Below are 24,504 nucleotides of genomic sequence, written 5' to 3'. Positions count from 1 at the left end.
CAGGTGCTATCGTCCATTATACATTTGGTCAACAAGACCACTGTCGTTTCCAGTCTTTCTTCGTGATAGTGCCGCAGCAGTCATCTGTAGTGCCAAGAACGGTCACAATTGATGTGGTCAGAATAAGTGCCACCACCAGCGGACTGTAGCCAAAACAGAGCTGCGCTTATACACAGTAAGAGCTTTGACCACACACGCATACACACACGCTTGTTATAAATCCAGTGGTTTCAGTTGGGAACTTGCTAATGATTCATCACACAGGTGGCTGGCCATTGTGTCGAAGCCCAGTGTAGGGCCACAGCAGCTGCTGGATGGTGGTCCAGGAGTCCCCAGTCCCCACTGGGGCTGCGTCCACCGCAGGCTGAAGAACAAGGCTAGCCAGTAGAGCCAGGAGACCGGCCAGAACCAGTACCAGTGCCACCCACAGCCACAGTCCACGAGCACTGCTAGGAACACTGGGACGGACCTCCATGGAGCAGGTAACAGCTGGCTCCATCTGACTGGTACTCGGACTGGTAGAAGTAGGACTGGGACTGAGACAGAGACAGAGAAACTGTGAAATGAATATGGGTCCAACAAAACATTTTTTTTCCCCTTTGGCCATAAGAGATGGCTGCAGCCACACAGAGGCAGGCGGAGTTAGACATGCTTGACCAAAGCAGCAGGATGCGAATCCTGCTCTGCAGCACAGAGAACATACAGTCACAGCCAGTCAGTCAGTAGCTCTGGCAGTGTGTCTGTAGCGTGTTCAGCAGCCAGGCAGAAGTGAGGTTAGAGACAGCACGCGCGTGCGCACGCGCACACACACGCGCGCACACACACACACACACACACACACACACACTCAGGTTGAGCAGAAAATCAGAGCCCAGAGAACTGTTATTTGTTACAAGAAGGAGGAGGAAAAACCTGATTATCCAGGGAGGCAAAAGGAGTGTTAGAGTGATGGACTTCCATGAGACAATCACAGTAATCCAGACCAAGAACTGTGTTTGCACAACACGTTTCTGGTGGTCTCCTGTCTTAGAGATTTGCCTGTGATGTGTTTTCAGGTGTGACTGTGAAAGAATATATGTGTAATGATACATATATAGTATAAAAGTATAGTAATCACAGGTCAGACTGAGTAGACCGTTTAGCACTCAGTCTATGAGGAAGAGAAAAGATGGCATTTAAGGGCATTGATCTCAAAGCTGAATTAGTCTTCCCCTAGCAGGCCATGGTCCCACTGCAAAGCAGCAGATTTACTGAGCAAGTCTCTCACACACACACATACACACTCCCTCTCTCTCTGTCAGTGCTATTGCGGAGTAGAGACCGGAACACTAACATCTTTTGCCTTATGAGGGCAGTGATTTTGTTGCTCAGTTCAGTTAGACTCGACTTCCTCTCCTTTGGCGGTTGCTCTCGACGTTCCTCCTCCGTGTATGAGTCTGTGTCATGACCGTACCTGCACATAGTCAGTCACAGTTCATACACAGAAAGCCAGTTCTACTTGATGGGCCATGTCATCTCCAAAACCTTTAAATGATGCTGCGCATATGGACGAGTGCACCTTTAAGCCGTTATATGTGAGCGATGCATTACATACATATGGTGAAGTGTAGCTGAAAAGTGATCGTGGGAACACACGTGTGGTCGTCATAACAACCTTTACCTATTGAGGAACGATGGCTCGTCAGTGTCGGCCCAAGCGCCTGAACTGACAAAGCGTTTCAGCGGCGGCCGCTGGCTGCTCTTCATCGCCACGCTCCTGCAAGCGTGGGACATATACAAAGTATCATCTGTTCTCTCAAAGCACCAAACTGCCACCACAGTCAGACCAGGACAGAGTGAAATAACTGAGGACTCTCATAAGTCAACCGGGATCCTGCTTAAAGGAAATATATCCTCCAAGAGTGAAAGCTGTATGTGTGTGTAATGTGATGCTGTCTACACACTACTCACCATGGTGATCTCCGGGCCAACCTGTCCGCGTCCGTTTCCGTGGCATCCTTACCCTGCGGGTAAGACAAGCAGTCAGGATGGATTTTCATGGTTTGGCTGAGACTTACAGCAGAAAATTGTTTCAAATGAATCATTTCCTCCCACAAAGGGTTAAAAGATATCTAAGATCCTGAATTTTAATTTTAACAGTTATAAGTTTATACACAATTTAATTGCTCTACATATGTGATACCCAGAAAGATTGGCATATCCAATGGAAAAATGCTTGAGTTAAAAATTATACCATGACTGCATCTAAAATAAGCTTCAAAGGACCTTCCTCATGTAGAATATTCTTTAGGTGAAACATTTAGGTCTTGTATTATGATTGCTAAGGTTATCCAAGATTCCGCTTTACAGAATACTCAAAGGGTAGGCCTAGATTCAGTAAGACTGTAAAGGGATGATAAGACACCTTAACCTCGCCTTGCATGGGTTCCAACTTTCATGGATTTGATTATTCGCGAGTCTGCCAAAGTTTGTCAATAATTAAATGGGGAATTTGTTTTGAATTTGGCAGCTTACTGCGGAAAAAGATGACATGTGTAGACTAGAAAATGTAAAGAAAACCAAAAAAAAGTTTAGTAAGTCATAAATGCAGTATAGTGTATTGTTTTACTTTTGTATGTTAAATATGGTCCACAGTATTAAGAGTTAAGGTTTGGGGGGGGGCCTAGAGATATTTGTGTTTTTTCCACTTTCATGGGCGTCCTGCACCCCTAACCTCTGCGAATGTGGGTGGCCGACTGTACTATCTAGTCTTTGTTCAATAAATAATAATATTATGAATATATATCTTTCACATCCATACAGATAACTACAGCATTGTCAGGGGAATCTTTGTGGAAGGGCTCAGGATAGAGTCATTGTGTCTCTCACCAGTTCAAAGTTCATGGGCCCACCACTACTCCGCGGGATTGCTGCAATACTGACCCGTCGACCAGAGGGCTGTGCAATGGAACACGTAGACACAAACACAGACACGCACGCAGACACACACACCACAAATTAAAATATTAGACATAATATCTACTGAATCAAATCTCACAATGACAGTGTCAATCAGACACAAATCATTCCCTATAGAGTTTGTTACTATAATGATACATATACTTGTGTTTTGACTACTGAATATACTGCACTGGATCATAACTCACCTTGTAGAATGAACCTGGCTGCTTTTTATTTCGAAAATCATCTGTAGATACCAAACAGCAATATTAACAAACATATTCAAAGGGCAACAAAGGGTAGTTGAAAATGTGGATGAGTTTGAGTATGTGAAAAGAGATGGAGAGAAAGTGGTAATGTTATGACAGAATGTGACAAAATGTATATGTGTGAACAAGAGCGTGAATGAGGTATGTGTGTGTATGTGTGTGTGCGTTACCTCTCTCAGTGTGTGTGCCAAAGGATCTCTCGTTCTGCATGAGTGTTTCTTTCAGCTCCATTAGCTCAGCATGTTCTTTAGTGTACATCCTCCGAAGATTCTCCACATGCTGTATCATGACCTCCACAGCTTTACCTATCCTACTCTCCTGCACAGCACACAGTACAGTTATACACCACACACACACACATACCTTTCATACTGTCCTACACAACAAATACAGTTTTAGCTATCCTACTCTCCAGTGAAACACTCAACCCCACTCACCTATACAACACACAGCACAGTCTGACACATGACTTTACCTGTTAAGACTCACCTATATAACACACAGCACAGTTCTACACACACAGCTTTATCTATTCCACTCCCCAACACAACACATGGTGCAGTTACTCACACTTTATATAACACACAGCACAGTTCTACACACACAGCTTTATCTATTCCACTCCCCAACACAACACATGGTGCAGTTACTCACACTTTACCTATTCAACCTATACATCCTACACGACACACACGCACACACATACACTCACTTGGTGAATGGCTCCCAACATCTCTGAGCGGCTAGATACTCTGGTCATGGCCTGGATGAGGATATCCAGATTCTTCTGCAGTCTTAAGATGATCTCCATAGACTGATTATCATCCTCACACCGTGGGATCAGTGCCTACCAGCACAACACAGCCCAGAGAACAGAGTTCAAATAGTACAGGCTAGTCATCACAGAGTTTTCATAGCACAGTTCAGTTAACACAGAGTGCACACAAAAGAGCTTGACAAAGTAAAAAACACAACCGTCAAAACACAAAACAAAGTCAAGAGCACACACAGCACAGTCCAGAAAGTATATACACTGCAGGTATCAAATTTGACATCAGTATGCACAATACATACGTAAAACTGCATATTTCCCCCCTGCGGTTTCTCAAAAAAATGATCCTGCTGAAGAGTGACTCCCCTATTGAAATCAGTGCTCAAATCTTTTCAGCTAAACTGTTTACTGCACAGAGTCACACTGCAGAGGCCCTCATACACATGCACACACTCACACGCACACACGCGCACGCACACACACAAGCACGGACCTGCAGCAAGCCTTGGCAGCTGGACACCTCCCTGCGAACATTCTCTTCGGCGAGATCTCGTGAGCGCTCCTCGAGACGGAGCCGCTTCTCCAAAGTGAACATGTCACACTTAAAGCCCAGAGAGAGCCGCTGGAACTCCGCCTGACAGCAGATAAATCACTCATATCAGCTGCTCATACATATCTATATTAGTTCCAGGAACCAGCTCATATTTAACACCAGGCTGTTTCCTCTCTAAACACACCTGTCGCACATTTATATGAGCTAATTTAAATAGAAATAAGTCAGCATATTGACATACCTCAATTTCTTTGTCACTTGGGGACAGGCTGTGGATGGATGGGACGTATCCTTTGTTAATTCATTCACTCATTTTATTATAGATTAATGTTGAAAAAACATGTTGTAAGATAAGCAATCTGTTTCACCACCAGTAAGGTGCTGAGGGGAAGATTCCCTTATATAATAGGATGGAAATGTACAGAAATGAACTCACCTGAACCTACCATCTGTACCATGAAGCATTTTTCATATGTTTCAGCTTAAATAAATGACTTGAAATGAATTGCTCGGAGTGTTTGAATCATCAAATATAGAATTAAAATTCCAGAATTATAATATTAAGAATAATGATTCACCTGTTTCTGTCATCTTTCACTGAATCGCTGGCATCCTCAGAGATGACAGATGTGTCACCTAAAACGAGAGGGAGTGTGAGCAAGAGAGAGCGGGAGAGAAAGTGTGTATATGCGGTTGATAGAAAGAAAGAAAGAAAACGAGAGAGAAAGTGAGAAAGAGAGACATGGAGAGAAAGAAGAAAGACAGGCAATGAATAGTGAGATGAAAAAGGAACAGAAAGCATACTAAATGTCGGCACAGCACAGTCGTTGAAAGATAAAGTCTTTGATTTACATCTGTTGCATATTTACCTTCTTTCTCAGTGCCTGCAAACACCTCACTGTCCTCCTGTGTTTTTTGTTCTTCTATGGCTTCCATACTGCGTGACCGATCCTGGAGACAGAGTGCATAATGTCCAAAAAGCCCCTCTACAGAGACCTCAGCTACACATACACACACACAGACTCTCACAACACTAAGACACCATTTACCGATCTTCCTCACACACACACACACACATTGATAGAGGACGACTGAGCAGGAATGAAAGCAGTTTTCACCGGTTGGGCAGGATAGACAAGAATTCTCCTGTGATTGTATGTGCTCTAGAAATTCACATGACACAAATACAGTCTGTGGTAAAAGCTCACCAGATCCCTTTTGAATTTGTTCCTCAGAATTAGAGATTCTTTTTTGGGTCCCGGTGGAGTCTGGCCCCCTAGTAGAGGGGTGGAGGGGAGACCCCCTTCTGTAAGACTGGGGTCAGAGTCTGCATGGCTGCCTTTGGTCTGGTTTGTTGGGCTGGATGGACTATCCACTGATTTGGGTTTACTGTCCATTCTCTCTGCACTTTGCTGGTCATGACCTAAGAAGAGAGAGAGAGAGAGAGAGAGAGGGAAGGGAAGGGAAAGAGGTGGGGAGGGAAAGAGAGGACACATTAGGGTTTGGATGGTCGGCTCAGTAATGGCATGAAGCCAGCTCTGTGTCACTCTCTCTTACCTGTTAAATCCACTTGAGCAGCTTCTGGCATGGCTTCCTCCTCCTCAGCCACCGGCAGTAAGTAGCTCCTGAACACACACACATACAAACAATACTTTAACAAATATAACAAAAATAAATTAGGCAAAAATAAAGACCGACATAAAATCAGTGAGGACCTCACCGGTCCAGCGTTGCGGAGGATTCGGAATGCTCTTCCTGGGACTGCCTCTGCCGAGAGGAGAAACAAGATTTTATTACTCATCTGGTAACACACACACACACCGCTCCACACTGTGCCAGCTGCCTGTAAGCCGTGCTGTCACAGCCCTGCTCTAGTGTAAGGATAGAGAGATGGTGAGAGGAACTACTAAATAACAGAATGAAACCTGCAAGACGTAAAGAAGAGAGGATAGGACAGGAGAGGAGAAGAGAGAAAAGGAGGAGAGAGGAAAGAGAAATTACACACAGTAGCATGGTGGTGCTCCTTTAGCTGTTTTTTTTTTAAACAGAACTGCCACTCTTGCTGAATTGGTCCTTACATAAAATGAAGAGCTAACAATGAGCGTTGGGAAGGGGTGTGTCCATTGTCCATCATAATCAAACGAATTTAGCTGTCAGCTCGTCTTAATGCCAAGGAAATCTCATCTAAGCCTCCAGACTGCGCCACTGTCTCATCCGTGTTCAAATGTTTCCCACAGCAGTGTTTCTACGTAACGACATCAGCCAGATATGAGGCATGATTTAGTAACTGATTAATTAATTATGCATTAATACCTTCTTATGTAGAGGAAATGGGATTGATACTTTCTCTAGTGTGTATGTATACACACATACACAAACACACATACACACACACACACACACACACACACACACACAGCACTACCTATTTCTCTCAGAAGGTTCCACTCGCACAAAGATTCAATTCGCAGTCTGCCTTCAGATATTTCTCACCAAGTTACTAACTTTCTGAGGCAAAACTGTGTGTATGGGACCAAGACTTAAAGTTACCTAAACTGTACCTATGTTACACTAGCTAGCACCAGAGAATGCTGGTTACTTATGAACAAAAGCGTAATATGAAAATGTGTCAATTGTTAAATGTTAAATGGCAAAAGCAAAGCCAAATAAGACAAGGTCACCCATAAAACGTGATTATAGTTGGAAGTCAAACAGCTTTCTCTAAGAGACCAACACAATTTTTCAATATGTTAACAACAGTGACAACATTTAAAAGACACAACTTACTTTGCATTTTAAATACCAGTCTCAGGTTCTTTTGAAATCTACAGTAAGCATGAGACAGCAAATCTGAAATATTATAGAATGACAAAGCAAACTACTTTTATTTTGTATGAGTAAACATTTTAACAAGCATTTTACTGTGACTGCAGTACTCAATATTGTGTTAGGTTGAAAATGTTTTTTATGCCTGTACTATATGTGCTCATGACAACTACAATAGAGACACTTCCCCAGGGCACCAAGCAGAGTTGCATGAAATTAGTTACAATGCACTCCCTAAGTGAGTGCATCTCACACAAACATGACAACAATGTAGTGCAGTTTTACACAGCACATCCCAGTCCTGCTTACCTAACATCGACCTCTCAGACGTAGGGCAGTAAAGAACTATTAAACCAACTACTATCAGACTTACTTTCCCTGAGCCCTGAAAAAAATCAATGAAAATATGAGTTTAAGAGATATATATGAGAGAGAGAGAGAGAGAAAGAGAGAGAGAGAGAAGAAAAAACGAGAAGGGGAAGTAAAAGACAACTAGAACGACAAATGTAACTGAAGATGAAGGAAGTGTCCTCTGCATGCTGTACTTCCTCTAAACTGACCTGTGAGTGACTCATGCCGTCTGTGGTCTCCTGCTCTCTCTGGGGTTCTCTCTCTGCAGCCTCCGCCTGCACCGCTCTGACCCAGGAAGAGAAAGAAGACACAAACTATGAGGATGCCTCTCTCAGGAAACAGCTGTGACCAATGGCTGTGACTCCAGCACTCAGTCAGGGCGGAGCTGGACCATGGGTGGGCACCCCAGCAGTGTCCCACAGGGTAAAGCATAGATATGCAAAGCATGGATGAAAACCCAGCGATAACCCCTCAATAGCCTTGCACACTGAGTGAGAAAGAATGTACATTTGACTGGCAAATGGGTCCAGAAAACACACACAAAGTTCATGAAGCTAAACTACACCATACACCTGCCATGGGATATCGCTGCACCTAAAGCCTTTGACTCTGAGGTAAAAATGAGATCAGGAAAAAAACGTACAAAAATCAAAAACGGAGGGCACCTTTCGGTTTGAGAAATGCTTGTGTCCAGTACTGGAGGGTTATTGCTGGGAGATGGCATCTCAGGGTTGCTTAGGAACCCAGGTTGTGTTGATGCAGCGGGTGACCCCTGTGTGAGGGACAGGAGTTCTGGTAAGGCCTGAACAGGAGTCTGGGTCAGCTCATCTGGAGGGAAAAGACACATTTTTTTATTCACCCACACAGACAGAGATCAAAAAAATCATCTCTGTTTTACACTGAGAAACAACAGTTTCACAGAAGCAGTGAGGAGACATCCAAGAAATTGATAATACACAGAGAGCAAAACTATACAAACACACATGTATCTCTCTCTCACGCGCACACTAATTCATGCACAGTAAACAGATTAGAATTCTGGTCTCTGTTCAGCATGGCAAAAACTGAGAGAGAGAAAAGCAAGAGCGAGCTCTTACCAACACACAGTGTGTGGGAGTGAGGGAGAGGAGCAGGTTCATTTGTTGCACTGTGGACAGCATGGTTGTGGGCGGCTTCAACTCTGGTGCATTCTGGGAGTCTGGCTTCCTCCTGCAAAGGACAGAGAAGTCCTAAAGTTAACTTCCATCCCTATCAGGATGACAAATTGGCTTTCCAAACACCACAGAAGCTGCTTTGGCTAGTTTTGAATAATGAGAGCAGCGAAAACACCACTGACGAATTTGCAAGGCAAATTATTCATGTGTCCTTGTGAAAATGTGTGACAGCAAGAGCATGCACATGACTCTGTGTGTGTGTGTGTGTGTGTGTGTCTGTGTTTTAGGTTTGCATCCTGTGGACCTTATGTCCTCAAAAGGATATAAGCATCTGAAAAAGTATGGAGATTTTGGTAGCCATGCAAAAGACATTTTTAAAAAAAAATATGATTGTTATGTCTTGTCTATGACAAATTGTCAAAATAATTTTTCAATTAGGGGTAGGTGAATGGCAGTCAATTCTTCAATAGGATATAAAGACAAACTTGTAAATATGCATGCACGTCTGTGTTCAAGGGATTTACGCGTTCCACCATTTCCTGCCTGCCACCATTCAGGAAAGAGCATCCCCTCTTAAAACTTTCATCGCCATGGCAGTAGGCTGTCACATGCACCTTCTAACCAATAAAATCACCCCAAAGAGCATATCCAATCACCATGACGACAACAGAACAATGTGGCTTCAGATGCATAAAACACATGACAAGGTCACTGAGAATCAAAGAAAAAAACTTGTTCTGGCATTAAACAGACCATTTCAGTCCTCCACTCAAGCGTTTTTACCTAAATTCAAAATGGGACATTCGGCATGCAGACAAACTATCAAAGGAAGTGTCACTCACCAGTGCAACTCCACTATTCTCTTGTTGGCCCTTCTTGGTAAAAATGGCAGTTTCTGAAAAAAACAACAACACAACAGCAGCAGAGGAGAGGAGAGAATTAATCCAGTGAAAAGAGAGGAGGGGTGGGGGGTCATGTTAACTACCATCCTTAAAGTTAACCCCCAGACATTAGGTGCTGTGATGTCTCTCTCCTGCCATGCCACCAGTCACGCAGAGAAGTCGATGAAGGATTACTGGGCCCGACTGAGTGCCAGAGAGAAGGACTCTGGCCAAAGAAGGGATTGCTTTGGGGGCCAGGACTGCCCTACAAGGCTGGGGTCTATAAAGATTGGAGGTCTCACCATCTTTAAGGCGTCAGGGCTGGCTGACTGCCTGGCACATTTCAGGGATTAAGAAAAGTTAATCCACTACAGACACTACAAAGAGAGGAAAACCTGCCCAAGCAGAACATGTTTACTGGGCCAGATCCACCATCAACATTACAGGGGAACTACAGTAATCTCTCAAACACTGACAGGCTATGCCTAAAAGATGCCTATACCTGCCCCAAAACAAATTAAATTGCCTTTGCATATTCACATAGTTTATATATTTTAAGAAATGAATGCCATCGACTACTCAATAATGCTCTTAGAAGGTACAATGAAACAGAGTGTACGTAGGGAAAAAGTAAAAAGCTGTGGAATGAACGCTTAAACTGCTCAAAGAGAAGTTTGGGAAACAGTGGTATAGATTAAAAAGATTTTACAATTATTCTCACCTGATGTGTCTCTGACAGTGAGGTGGTCTGGTGGAGCTGCCTGAGAGTGGGTGGAATCTTCTTTAATTTTTTCTTCTTCAACGCTAGTGTCTTGTGTTTCCTCTCTGTTTGAAGCCTGCTTCTCAGCTCCACCTTTGCGAATGAAGCATAGAACCCGTTCTTCGTCCTCTTGATGTCCACACCGTTCCACTCCTTCACAGCAGAACTCTCTCAGCACCTCCTCTGCCGGCTCTTTGTCTGGAGGAGACTCTGGGAGAGCATATTCCTCGTCCCACTCCAAAGAAGGAGCATCCAAGTCCTCGACAACCTAGAAATCACACACACATACATGTACACACAAACATGCACACACACACATCAAAGTCAACAGTGATGAAAAAACTTAAAACTAACTGGCACAATCTGTATCTCTGCTAGCTGGAATGGTAGGCTGCTAGCACGGGGATTGAAAGTGTGTGTGTTTAAGTATGTGTGTGTGTGTGTGTATTGAGCCTATTCTGAAGAGGACCTGCTAAAGTGGTGATGATGCCCACTCCTGCCTCCCACACACACTCCGCTCTTGATATCCTCTAGCGACCATCAAACTCATCCGCCCATATGAGCAGAAAACAACTCAGAAACCTCTACAAGTCACTATACACACAGAGAACCCCTTCTGATCTTCTGGTTGCGCTAAATATTTTTCTGCCTTTCTCTTGCATCACACAGTGATATTGTCCAAAACACCTCTGGCAAGTTCCTTCATTTGTTGTTAGTCATTTGTGTTCCACCAAACTCATTATAGCACTGACTCCAAGTTTATCCAATCAGCAGTCCCTATAGTCAGTGTATACTCAATATGTTATCATATGCAATAAGTGCGTGCTGTACACCATAGGTATTGCTTCCTGGCAGTGTGTGGATCAGCATGTGGTTAACACCTGGTCAGTGTAAGGTAAGAATTTGGAGCTCTGGTATATTAATATTACCTCAGTATGAGGTTGTTGTGTTCAGACCGTGTTACCTGCTGCAGGTTGTCTGGTGTCTGGCAGCTGGCTTCTTGACTGTCCTGAGGGGTCTTCAGCTGGTCCAGCTCCTCACACAGCTGTTGTTTCTGATTCTCCTGTTCTTGGACCCTACACACACACACACATCAAGGAAAACTTAATAGGATATCAGCTTTTTAGGAATTCCTTATGTCATTTGAGCTGCTAGATTTGTAAACATTGAGCAACTGGCTGTGTCCAGAAGTTGGAAATACTGTACCCAATCCTCAGGCCCCAGCAGTGTCCCATCCCAGCTGCACCCCAATCAGAACTCTAACAGTCCCTGCACAGCCACTATACCTCTGCTCCTTGCTCCAAACGTCCTCATAGTCAGATAAAAGATTGCCTCTTTCCTTATATTTACAACCCCCCCCCCACCCCCCCACCCCCCAGGCCAGTCCTCCTCCAAGCCATTTTATATTTCAGCATAGCTGCAGCCATGGGCCACGTGGCAGATTAAGAGGGACCACCCACTCTCCAACAACAACAAAAAAAAAATCTTAGCAAGGCAAAGGTCAGGTGTAACAGTCCCTTAAAACCAGCCATGAATCCCCCTCTCTCTCTCTTTTTTTTCTCTCTCTCTCTATGTATAAAATCACACAGTGAAAAGCAGTCCCTGGCTGTCATTGCCTTCATACATTAAGGGGAATAGGAAAGCTCACTCTGTTTTCCAGTAAAAGATCACAGCTGCCTCAAGCTGACGTAAAACTCCTCCCACTCACCTGACAGACAGGTGCAGGATTTCAGTGCGTGAGCGGCGCATGTTGCTGGTCATCTTCAGCAGCTCTTTCTCGAGAGAATCTGTGTAGTGCTCCAGCTGGTCCAGGCTGTGGAACCAGTCACCTCGTTGCTGTTCTAACTGCGCCTGGAGGCCCTGTAGAGGGTCCGGAGATGGGGCAGTGTTCAGTGACTGAGCTGCGCCGTGAGGCCAACTGCACAGCCCTGACACTTACACTGTCTGTTCACACACAACCATACACTTGAAATGTAACAATAACACATATGCTCACGCAAACGCACACACACACACGCGCACACACACACACACACACACACACAGTGTGTGTGCCATGGGATTTTCTCATTTGTGTCAGCTGGACAGTGTGATAACAGTACAGTGTGCTGGTCAGAGGGGGAAGGGATTCTTTGCTCTTCTGCACAGTCACACAAACGGACCAGTGTCCAGCCACTCACACACATATTCAGTGTGTTACATAATATTCTTTGTTAAGGCATACACAAGATACCAGAATGAGGCTGTCTTATGTAACCTTCTGATGTCCTTAGCCCTAGTCCTAGTCAATCCCAACACTGCCTGTACATCACCCTGTCTGACTCTACATCAAGAACCCAGAGAGATCCAGCATCTTAAATACCATGTCTAACAATCACAAAGACCATGATCTCCCTTCACGCTCTGACACACAGAGACAAACACAATCAATATTTTAGTTAGATGTATTTCAGTATGTTAACTAAAATTAAAAAAGTCTGGGAATAATTTCTTCTTACTTGCATTTTTAGAGATTAAAAAAATAATAATAATAATAATAATAATGAGATACTGAATATAATTTACCGGTATATCACATCTTCAGATTCAAAAAGGTGAAAGGCAAAAAACCCCCAAAAAACAAAAAAAATCACTGCTTAGGGCCTCAGATTGTTAGGTCAAAAAAAGTCCAGGAGAAAAGTTAAACTTACACTGAAGGGCATATCCATAGCTCTATGGTACAGCCTTCTACATAAAACAAGGATTTGCATAGAAGGATTGTCAGTGAAAAGACAATTCTGTCATTAAGTATGCAAAACAAATCCTCAAAACTGAAGCTTTTTTTTCAGGCACTTTGGACTGATGCAATGAGAACGGAGTTGTCTAACCACAACCACAAAAGACAGGAAAAAGAGAGAAGCATTTGAAGAAACCATAACCACCATTATGCATGAGAATGGACTTAAAATGCTCGATAATAACAGAGGTTGCGCAGCAGCGAGTGGCACATGAAATAGCGTATGGGAGGAAGAAAGATCAGATTCAATTAAAGATCAGCTAGACCTAGACTCAGTCAAAAAATGAAGCTGAAGAGAGGTTGGCTCTTAAACGCATCTTAAAATGAACCATGCAGTAATTCCACAAAAGACAGGTTAAAGCTGAGGAATGGACGTTATAGTCCTGAGTCTTAAACGCCAGTGAAAGTAAGTGAGTACATCAAAAAACTGCAGTGCTCACAAGAAGAAGAAACAGTGGGAAAAATTCCAAAGTAGGAACAGAAAAACTCTCTGATGTCGACAGGTTATATTGGCAGCTGTTACATCTGCCAAAGGACATATTACTGAGTACCAGCTGACAGTGTGGCGCAACTTTTTCACATTAGCTTTTTTTCTATGTAAAAAACACAAAAAGTCATTATGCATTAAACGTCAGATTTAACTTTAGTACCACATAGTCGAGTCAGCATCTCTTCACTTAACAATTCATCGTAAAACACTGATCAAGAGTGTACAAACAGGTATTCTATAGAAGGAAAAATCCAATAAACTTGTTTGCTAGCGGACTAGAGATCCTTTTAATTTACCTGTAGGACATGCTCAGTGCTGGGTTCTTGGCTGCTTTTAAAGTCTCTGAGGACAGACAGCACAGTGTGACTGTTCTCCTTAAATTCCTTTCTCTGTAGACAAACACACACACACACCAAATATATACCTGCAGTTAGCAAGAGATGAGATCAGTGTGTGGTCACAGCGAGGTTTGTGTTTCTTCAGTCTACAGTAGATGGGGCTGCGGTCAGTGTGTGGTCACAGCGTGGTTTGTGTTTCTTCAGTCTACAGTAGATGGGGCTGCGGTCAGTGTGTGGTCACAGCGTGGTTTGTGTTTCTTCAGTCTACAGTAGATGGGGCTGCGGTCAGTGTGTGGTCACAGTGTGGTTTGTGTTTCTTCAGTCTACAGTAGATGGGGCTGCGGTCAGTGTGTGGTCACAGCGAGGTTCGTGTTTCTTCAGTCTACAGTAGATGGGGCTACGGTCAGTGTGTGGTCACAGTGTGGTTTGTGTTTCTTCAGTCTACAGTAGATGGGGCTGCGGTCAGTGTGTGGTCACAGCGAGGTTAGTGTTTCTTCAGTCTACAGTAGATGGGGCTACGGTCAGTGTGTGGTCACAGTGTGGTTCGTGTTTCTTCAGTCTACAGTAGATGGGGCTGCGGTCAGTGTGTGGTCACAGTGTGGTTCGTGTTTCTTCAGTCTACAGTAGATGGGGCTGCGGTCAGTGTGTGGTCACAGTGTGGTTCGTGTTTCTTCAGTCTACAGTAGATGGGGCTGCGGTCAGTGTGTGGTCACAGTGTGGTTAGTGTTTCTTCAGTCTACAGTAGATGGGGCTGCGGTCAGTGTGTGGTCACAGCGAGGTTCGTGTTTCTTCAGTCTACAGTAGATGGGGCTGCGGTCAGTGTGTGGTCACAGCGTGGTTCGTGTTTCTTCAGTCTACAGTAGATGGGGCTGCGGTCAGTGTGTGGTCACAGCGTGGTTCGTGTTTCTTCAGTCTACAGTAGATGGGGCTGCGGTCAGTGTGTGGTCACAGCGAGGTTCGTGTTTCTTCAGTCTACAGTAGATGGGGCTGCGGTCAGTGTGTGGTCACAGTGTGGTTCGTGTTTCTTCAGTCTACAGTAGATGGGGCTGCGGTCAGTGTGTGGTCACAGTGTGGTTAGTGTTTCTTCAGTCTACAGTAGATGGGGCTGCGGTCAGTGTGTGGTCACAGCGAGGTTCGTGTTTCTTCAGTCTACAGTAGATGGGGCTGCGGTCAGTGTGTGGTCACAGCGTGGTTCGTGTTTCTTCAGTCTACAGTAGATGGGGCTGCGGTCAGTGTGTGGTCACAGCGTGGTTCGTGTTTCTTCAGTCTACAGTAGATGGGGCTGCGGTCAGTGTGTGGTCACAGCGAGGTTCGTGTTTCTTCAGTCTACAGTAGATGGGGCTACGGTCAGTGTGTGGTCACAGTGTGGTTCGTGTTTCTTCAGTCTACAGTAGATGGGGCTGCGGTCAGTGTGTGGTCACAGCGAGGTTAGTGTTTCTTCAGTCTACAGTAGATGGGGCTGCGGTCAGTGTGTGGTCACAGCAAGGTTCGTGTTTCTTCAGTCTACAGTAGATGGGGCTGCGGTCAGTGTGTGGTCACAGCGTGGTTCGTGTTTCTTCAGTCTACAGTAGATGGGGCTGCGGTCAGTGTGTGGTCACAGCGTGGTTCGTGTTTCTTCAGTCTACAGTAGATGGGGCTGCGGTCAGTGTGTGGTCACAGCGAGGTTCGTGTTTCTTCAGTCTACAGTAGATGGGGCTACGGTCAGTGTGTGGTCACAGTGTGGTTCGTGTTTCTTCAGTCTACAGTAGATGGGGCTGCGGTCAGTGTGTGGTCACAGCGAGGTTAGTGTTTCTTCAGTCTACAGTAGATGGGGCTACGGTCAGTGTGTGGTCACAGTGTGGTTAGTGTTTCTTCAGTCTACAGTAGATGGGGCTGCGGTCAGTGTGTGGTCACAGTGTGGTTAGTGTTTCTTCAGTCTACAGTAGATGGGGCTGCGGTCAGTGTGTGGTCACAGCGTGGTTCGTGTTTCTTCAGTCTACAGTAGATGGGGCTGCGGTCAGTGTGTGGTCACAGCGTGGTTTGTGTTTCTTCAGTCTACAGTAGATGGGGCTGCGGTCAGTGTGTGGTCACAGTGTGGTTAGTGTTTCTTCAGTCTACAGTAGATGGGGCTACGGTCAGTGTGTGGTCACAGTGTGGTTAGTGTTTCTTCAGTCTACAGTAGATGGGTGCCGTTGTGCAGTGTTGTGCAGGTCAGTGCGCAGTTGTAGTGTGGCCAGAGTTTGTTCACTCTGCAGTAAAGGCTATAATCAATGTGTCCTCAGCCTAAAGGAATTAAGAGTTGTGGTCACTGTATGGTAAGTGTGTGGTCAGTGAGGCATGCGAATAATGAGAAAACAGTATACAACAGATGAGAGTTCATCATGTTCCTCTTGTGGTGCGAGGTCAGTGAAGGTTAGTTTTTTACCAGTCTGTTGAGACGAGCCCTGAACTCCTGGGCCATTTGTTCTGGTGTAGGTCCCTGCAGCAGTAGCAAAACCTCTCGATCCAACGTCTCGTCAAGCGGAGAGGTGAAACACAGGGGGGAGGAAGAGACCCGCTCAGCACCCTGCACACAAGAACAAAACCATGCTACTAATACACCATGCGCATTAAAAAAAAGAGAGAGAGTGCTTAAACCTGTGGTAGGAATTACAGAATTAGGTGGAAAATGACCTCCTCAATTATCTGTACTAATGAGCGGAAAGTGAATTCCTGAATCATCATAGAACGGGATGTGTAGGGGACTTGTGTGAAAAAAGTGCAAAAGGAAATGATTTTCTTGATACCAGCCTCTCAGCACAAGTTACAACGTGTGACAGTAGGACATGGAGCCCTGGTGTTTTGTCTAAGTGTGCGCTCCAGTGGGAGTGAGTAACAGAGGGAAATAGATGTATGTTATACTTCAGAGGCAACAGAGGGTAGACACAAACCTCCAAGGAATTCTGGGCCATAGCCAGCTCTGTCTGCAGAGAACCAGAGCTTGTCTGATTCAGCCTGTAGGCCAGAGAGAGAGAAAGTCCTGCACTGATAAACAAACACACACAATCAGACAGAGAGATACTCAGATATTATAGACCGATGTACACAGAGAGAGAGAGTACTCTGCTCATAAACAAACACACACAATCAGACAGAGAGATACTCATACGTTACAGACAGATATACACAGAGAGAGAGAGAGAGAGAGAGAGAGAGTGAGAGACCTGCGCTGATAAACAAACACACACAATCAGACGGAGAGATACTCATATGTTATAGACAGATATACACAGAGAGGTGGAACACTCACACAGAGCAACAGAGGGAAAAAAATCACGTTTTTGTTTGGTTTGTATGTGTGACAAAGATTATGAGAAAAAGAAAAAGAAAGAGAGACAACTGAGAGATAGCTCACACTGTCATGTCGGGAAGAAGCTGCTGCATCTGACTTTCCAGCCTAGTCTTGTCTGCTCTCAGCCGCTGTTGGTACCAACAGAGAGCGAAAGGCAGTGAGAGTGACATCGGTTAAAATGATTAGGCTTCTAATTTGAAAAATTTTGGAAAATCTATCAAATATAACATAGAGAGAGAGAGAGAGAGAGAGAGAGAGAGAGAGAGAGAGAGAGAGCATCACCTCGGTGACAGAAGAGTATTCCATGACAGCAGCCTTTAGTTCCTCTATTTGTCTGCTTTTCTGTAGGGAGGAGAATTACATATCAACCTGTACAGTGTGTCTCCATGGAGACCTTAAAGTCTTGGGAGGTAATTAAATAGTTTAATAATTCATTCAAATTTCAGTTTTTCAGCGTTGTTAACATGCCATTTATGTTCATATGTGCGTCCAGTTAATTAATGTTGAAGTGTATACTCGTAAGTGGGTGCAGACTGGCTGAGACAGAAATTGGAATTGTAACAGAGTTCTCCATTTTGCATACTTTTTTTTTTTTTTGCTGGAGGCAAATTATTATTTTAAAGTGTCACATATCTCTGTGACATAAGCTCAAACACTCCCTGTAAGATCCAGAGCACAAAATAAGCCAAATATCACAGTTAAGTCATATGACCTTCACAGTTTATGACAAATGCATTTTGTTTTCACAGCTGGGGTACTGACAGTTTCAGAAATGGCACTCACCTCTTGAATCATAGCCTCCTTCTCTCCAATTACTGAGTCAAATGAGTGAATTTGAACCTAAAACCATGATTATGAAAACCAAGAAAAAAAATGCTGATTCCACCCCATCATGACAATTCAGAGGATACACTAACCCGTGAAAATCCAGTTATTTCAGTATTGAGAACAACTTTTTTTTCACGGTGTATGAACTTTGACTGGTAAGTGTTTAAGATCAGTGTCAAGTGACAGGGTCATTTAAAGCCCACCTGAAGGTCGGCATTGAGATCACAGAGCTCCATCATCTTCTTCTGTAAGTCATCCACTTCCATGGTCATTTTAAGGTTCTTTAACAAGAGAGGTGTATGAGTGGGGAAAGAGAGACAGAGAGTGAGAGTGAGAGAGAGAGAGAGAGAGTGACAGAGAGAGACAGAGAAACAGAAAGGGAAATTGTTTAAATAAGTGTGGTTGGGTTTTTTTTGGTTGTTGTAGATTAGTGTTGGGGGTCTTAATGAACGGTTTTGAAGGAGACAGAGAGGCCCTACCTCCTCTTGTAGAGAAGCAATCTTTGTTACAAGCTTCTGGTTCTCTCGTTCCTGTGGGTGTGAGCAGAGAAATGACAGCTTCAGCAATTGATCACAATGTTTTACTTTTTTGAGTACACGTATACAGCCCTGGATATCAGCAGCCAAAGCCTGAGATACATCTCACATTTGGAGTGAGAACTTGTGGGAAGTAAAACAGTCTAACATAATACCTAAGCTTAATGGGTATCCACAGAGGTAGAAAATGGATCTTTGACAGTGTCAGGCAAGTACACTGGTAACATTGACAACTTCACTGGCTCTACAGCTACAACTTCTCAGTCAGTTTGTCTTCTGTTTAGCAAATATGTGTGTTTGTGGATGTGTTTTTAGTCCCTTACCAACTGTTTGCTCTGCGTTGAGGCCTGTGCCCGGCTCTCCTCCATGATGTTCAGAGTCAGCTTCATCTCTTCAACCTCCTCCTTCAACAGCTTCTCCCTCTGAACCAGCTGCTGACCTCTGAATGAGAAAGAGAGAGAGAGAGAGAGAGAGAGAGAGAAAGAGAGAGAGAGAGAGAGAGAGAGAGAGAGAGAGAGTGAGTTGGTGTTTATATTACACATAGTATATGTTGCATTACAATAAAAATAGGACACTATCTTAAGACATGTGGAGGCAGTGGGCAAAACGCTGGAGGCTGGGTCTCTTGATGAGAGTGAAACCACAAAAACATATGAGATAAAAGAAGTGTAGCATCACATGCTGGAGATGATCTTTGATAGTCCATTACTTTGATGAAAGGAAACAGCAAATTAAGTGTGAATGTTATATTATAGCATGTTAGACACGGAATGATAAATTCTTGATAAGCTGGTTGCTCTGGTGGCATATTTCCAATCAGAAAGCAAATACAAATGGATGGCGCTGTAGTTTACCATAGAGAGAAAATGAGAGAGAGATGTGAAAGAGAAAGAGCAAGTTTTGTACACTTTAGCCTGAGTCTTGAGTTCTTCATTTTCTTCAATCAGTTTCTGATTGGTGTCCTCCATGGATTCCATGGCCTGTTTAAGCTTTCTCACCTCCTCTTGCAGCTTCTGATTATTAAACTGCAGGTCAGCCACACAGTACACCAGGTCTGACGTCTCTCTGTATACGTGCACACAAAAACAGTGTTCACTCTGGCTTAGAATGATCAGCATTTGCTACGCACATACTAAACAGCAGGCCAGCACCAATCACAACATACACACTAAGATTAAATGATCACACCACAGCAAAAACACATCTCAGTATTCCCATTCTTCGTCTCCCATTCTTTGTATACTCTGTCTCTCTCATTGTCGCTCTCACTCTCCCTCACACCAACACACAAAACTCTACTTACAGGTCAGCCCTGGACACTTCTCCCCCAAAAGCCTCCAGACTGCCAGATGTCATGTTGAGCAGAGCTGATCTCTTGGCTACAGAGAAAAGACAGAATAAAAGGACGTTTTAATAGGGCATTGCAATGTGTTCCAGGAAAGAGGAAAAAGGAAAAAACTGAAAATATGTAACTGATGATTCCTCTGGGCATGTCTGTAAGCTCAAAGTCACCTGACAGGCTCTCTCTGAGTTTTACTGCCTCCTGTGTTAGCTCCTGAGTGTCTTCCCTGAAGTAGTGAACGGATAGGAAGAAAGACAGTTTGTCAAAGAAACAAAAGGACAGGCTGTGGAACATAAACAATGTTCCAGGGCACATGCCAAGACAAATTCATTTTGTGCGACTTTTGTTTGTTTCACCAAAAGTATCAGAGCCCTCTGGACCCTCCGTCCCTGTGTAAAAACCAATATTACACCAAATTTGAGAAGGCATACAGTTGGCAAAAATTTCTTTCGTTCTATGAAAGACAGCACTCATGAGATCATAACAAGACAAGGTAACCTACATGAGTAACCAAAGCCATTTTAGTGCAATTTTAGAGTTTTGCAATATAGTGTAGCCTACTTACATCATTTAGGAAGTTTCCTTATTAAAGACTGAAGAATACTGAATCACTGACTCCATTATCCAATAGCTATCTAGAAAACCATGGCCAGTGATTTGGTTATCTGATCAGTTCTGATTGACTGAGCCAGTCAATACATACTCCTGGTTGCGACAGTCTTCAATCCACTCCTTCATAATGGCATGATAGGTGTCTAGATCGATGGAGATGTCTTTGTGCTCCGGATCCAGCATGTTACACAGCTCCTCTAGTCCACTGTCCTCAGAGCTGCGACTGGTGGTGTGACGCAGATAGTCCACAATACGTGACACATACACCTTACCTGGAGGAGAGGACAAGAGGTCACCGCTGGGTTGCGTCTGGTATACCCACCACTGACACAAGTCAACGCTCAGCTCTTTAGAAAGCTGTACCACCCACTCTGCCTGAGTCACAGCAACTCCAACGCAGTCACCGTTAAATAAAGCCTTGGTGTTTACAGCAGAGAGAAAAGGCCTAGACATCACTCATACAAACATGAGTCTGTTTAATATTCCCCTTACCAGGACTCAAGCTTAGAAAAACTCATCATGCATATCATGCTACCATCAAAAGATAGGCTAGTTAAAGGACGGTTTTGTTCCAAAAGCCACGGGGCACAAGGCTCTGTACACGGTGCTCGGGATCATGTTGAATGGAAGGAGGAGGACTGGACATAATGACAGATTAAAATGCCTGTTTCCCACAGGGGGAGTGTGGACCAGTCAGGGGAAAGATTACGTAACGCCCTTATGGAAGCACATGAGAAAAATGGCAAAACTGATTGTCTTGTATTTATTCTGACAAATAAAATGTATGGGGGAAAAACACAGTGTGTGTGTGTGTATATATATATATATATATATATATATATATATATATATATATATATATATATATATAAAGCATCATTTCTGAAATGCATGGTAAAAAAAATATTGTATAAAATGTATAATTCTTTGGTCTGCTCTATAGGCATAAATTCAAAAGGAAAACCATTTTGTGACAAACATTTAAAGAGTACACATTTTCTCATACAAATGATGATTGTTTGACTATTCTGAAGATTTAGTGTTGATGGTTCAAGTGCTTGTGTGGATCTGGAGAGTGAATATACCTCTACGCTGGGTATCACATGCGTGGAAGATGGTGTCAAGCAGGTCCTCCTCACAGATAAGGCTTACCTCTGCCAGACTCTCTTTTTTGGGCTCAGAGGAGCAAAGACCTCCTATAAAGGAGACAGATGACACGGACACATTGAACAGTCAAAAGACAGCGCAGTGCCGCCCTCAAAGTACAAACATTCCCTCAGTGAGAGCACAAAGCACAGGTTCATAAAACCTCAAATCACAACCAGTAACCAAACCTTACACGCCATCAAGACAGTGAGTATTTCACAATGTAAGACTTCTCAGTAACCCAGAGAACTTAAGTCAGCATCCTGTCAAGACATGCATAATCGTGAACTGGAACACACAGTGTGTTTACTACAGCTATGAGTCATTCAGAAATATTGGAAGTCCCTTGGCCAAAACACAGAGGGGGACTATAAAACAAGTGAAATGCACATATTTAAGATTTTCTTTTAAGATAGTCATACATGATTTGTCTACTCTCATAAAACAACCCTCACTGAAACAGCTGTAAACTTCATGTTTTGTAAGGAAGTGGGGGATTGGTGTAGTGTGGTGTTATGATACTTTACCATCTCCCATAGACAGTCTTTTGACAACCAGTGCTGGATAGGCCAGCTCTGAGTCCAACAGGGTGGAGGAGGAATTGGCAGAACAGAAGTTAAGGTTGTATGAGAGGAGGCTGTGTGAGGGGATTCTCTGCTGCTGGCTGTCCTGCCCTGACCCCTCTGGTTGGCTGTGGGTGGGGAAACGGGTGAAGCTGAAGTAGTTGTCTCCAGTCTGGGCAGATGGGGTGGAGCAGGGGCGTTGCCAAATCCTGCTCTGACCCACCCCTGTGCTCCTCCTCTCCCCAGTAGAGCCCAGAGTGCTAGTGATGGTGAATGTGGCATTGGCAGGTGTGAATGGGATGATGGCAGGTGTAGCTGTGTGGGTTGTTGGGCGGGGCCCTGGGGAAGCAGTGGGTGTCACCATGCCCGCAATCGTGCAGTCCTGGGCAGAGTCTGATTCAGGGTCTTCATGGAGGGTGCGCTTTTTCAGAATGGCCTCCAGGTTGCAGCGCAGCCCTGAGTGAGGGCTGTCGTAGCTGCTGGACTGAAACTTGGGGATCTGGAAGGGTGAATTGGTCTCACGATCACGGCGTTGGATGGTCTGAAGCTTGCGGCAGATGCTGTCTACTGGATTGTGCCGTCTCTGTGTTACACCCAGGTCCATTCTGGAGTAAACTTAGAGAACAGACCTCTCTCTGCAGAGGGAGATTACAATCAATGTATGGAGTTCAAATAATTTATACATTCTCCAAGCTAAGGGTCATACAATGTTTTGTATTTGTGTCAGCAATAAAATACACGTCAAGCATGTTTCATAAGTGGTTAGTACCAAACATGATGCACAGTATGACCCATTTTGATAAATGATAACTTTCAGCAGCCTCTGTGCAATCTACCTATCAAACCTAGGCCTACCTCGAAACATTTTATACCAAATGTCTACTGTGACCATTTGTTCTTTCTAAATTATTCAATGTTGCTCACAGTTAGGTCATGTCAAACCACCACTTTTGGGCTGCTATTCATTCATTAGATGGAAAGCAAGGGGTTGCCAAGGATTTCCAGCAGTCGCGTGGAAAATGTAACCCATACTTAAGAAGAAAGGTAGTTCAATACATAATTACAAATCACTCACATTTGCAACTTTCAAGATAGACTTCGATACTGCCTCAACTTTCCTTACTGCTTAAAGCTGTCAGTCTTTTCGACGACGAGGTTCTGATTGTGCAGATTAAGATGTTTTCATACGCAAGTGAAAAGCGATTCAATTAGGTCGGACGAGCCCGCCGGCATGACGTAATGTATTTAAACCTGAGGACGCGCGTACTGCCGTCATGTGGCTAATCTTGTCCTTGTACAGAATGCCACCCAGCGGACGCTAACGGTGAACGTGCATGTGATCACTGTGCAGTGGTTAGTTCATAAGTGGATTGCTTAGCTGAGTAAGGATCCTCAATAATCTGTGGGGTTTATTATTTATTTTTCAAAATGATTACCAAAATAGTTCATTAATAAACAAGAAAATAGACCATTCATAGTCAAATACACAGGCAGTGTTGTCTCTGCTATTCCTCTCAAATATATAACTCGGTAGTGGTGTGCCGGAGCATAAATAACAAACCGAGCTCAATGAAATCCAAACTTTCTCAAGATTTTTACAGAAATCGAAAATTAACTGTGTTAGTCTTAATGTGAGACCTGTTCAAGATGTTTAGATGCAACGACTAAAATCATTACTCATTTTCTAAAATGAGAGCGGACGTCCAGAGAAAAGTTGTTTGCTGTTTTTATCAGTATGCGGAGGTGTTTATTTTAAGGGATTCGGTTTTGATAAAGGTTATTCAGGAACTGTACGCAATATTTCGTCAGACTCTTGCTCAGCTGAGCAATCATGTCCAACAGTGTACATGTTATAGACTCTTAAAATCATTGACGAATACAAGTTTCTCATTTATCTTTCGCCTACACAGTTTCAACGAGTTTTAGAAATAATGATACTACAATTGCTTATTTAAAAGAAATGGGTTTAAACAACAAACATAACAGTTAAAATATTCATAAGTGGACAAACTTAGTTGTAGGTGGGGAGAACACCACATCTGTTGTCAAGTGCACTT

General features: G+C 43.8%; 1 protein-coding gene across 1 annotated transcript; it reads right to left on the bottom strand.

The window, feature by feature from the left end:
* Nucleotides 1-256: 256 nt before the first annotated feature.
* On the bottom strand, nt 257-23,051 carry lrmp (lymphoid-restricted membrane protein). Its single transcript, XM_030780709.1, is given in 38 exon segments — nt 257-515; nt 1,334-1,453; nt 1,661-1,740; nt 1,944-2,003; nt 2,869-2,937; nt 3,147-3,187; nt 3,380-3,527; nt 3,922-4,056; nt 4,475-4,615; nt 4,776-4,803; nt 5,113-5,170; nt 5,404-5,485; nt 5,743-5,957; nt 6,092-6,159; nt 6,255-6,301; nt 7,734-7,745; nt 7,921-7,996; nt 8,377-8,539; nt 8,809-8,920; nt 9,708-9,760; nt 10,468-10,774; nt 11,471-11,582; nt 12,215-12,366; nt 14,069-14,161; nt 16,515-16,655; nt 17,020-17,113; nt 17,484-17,548; nt 17,703-17,762; nt 18,204-18,260; nt 18,452-18,529; nt 18,728-18,778; nt 19,108-19,225; nt 19,691-19,849; nt 20,088-20,163; nt 20,297-20,352; nt 20,830-21,010; nt 21,824-21,934; nt 22,412-23,051. Coding segments are annotated over 38 exon segments (4,518 nt in total).
* Nucleotides 23,052-24,504: the final 1,453 nt, after the last annotated feature.

Source organism: Chanos chanos, chromosome 1 (genome assembly GCF_902362185.1).
Source record: "Chanos chanos chromosome 1, fChaCha1.1, whole genome shotgun sequence".
In the NCBI taxonomy this organism is placed as follows: Eukaryota; Metazoa; Chordata; class Actinopteri; order Gonorynchiformes; family Chanidae; genus Chanos; species Chanos chanos.
The sequence above is the reverse complement of the archived record's forward strand: the minus strand, read 5'-3'. Positions and strand labels throughout refer to the sequence as shown.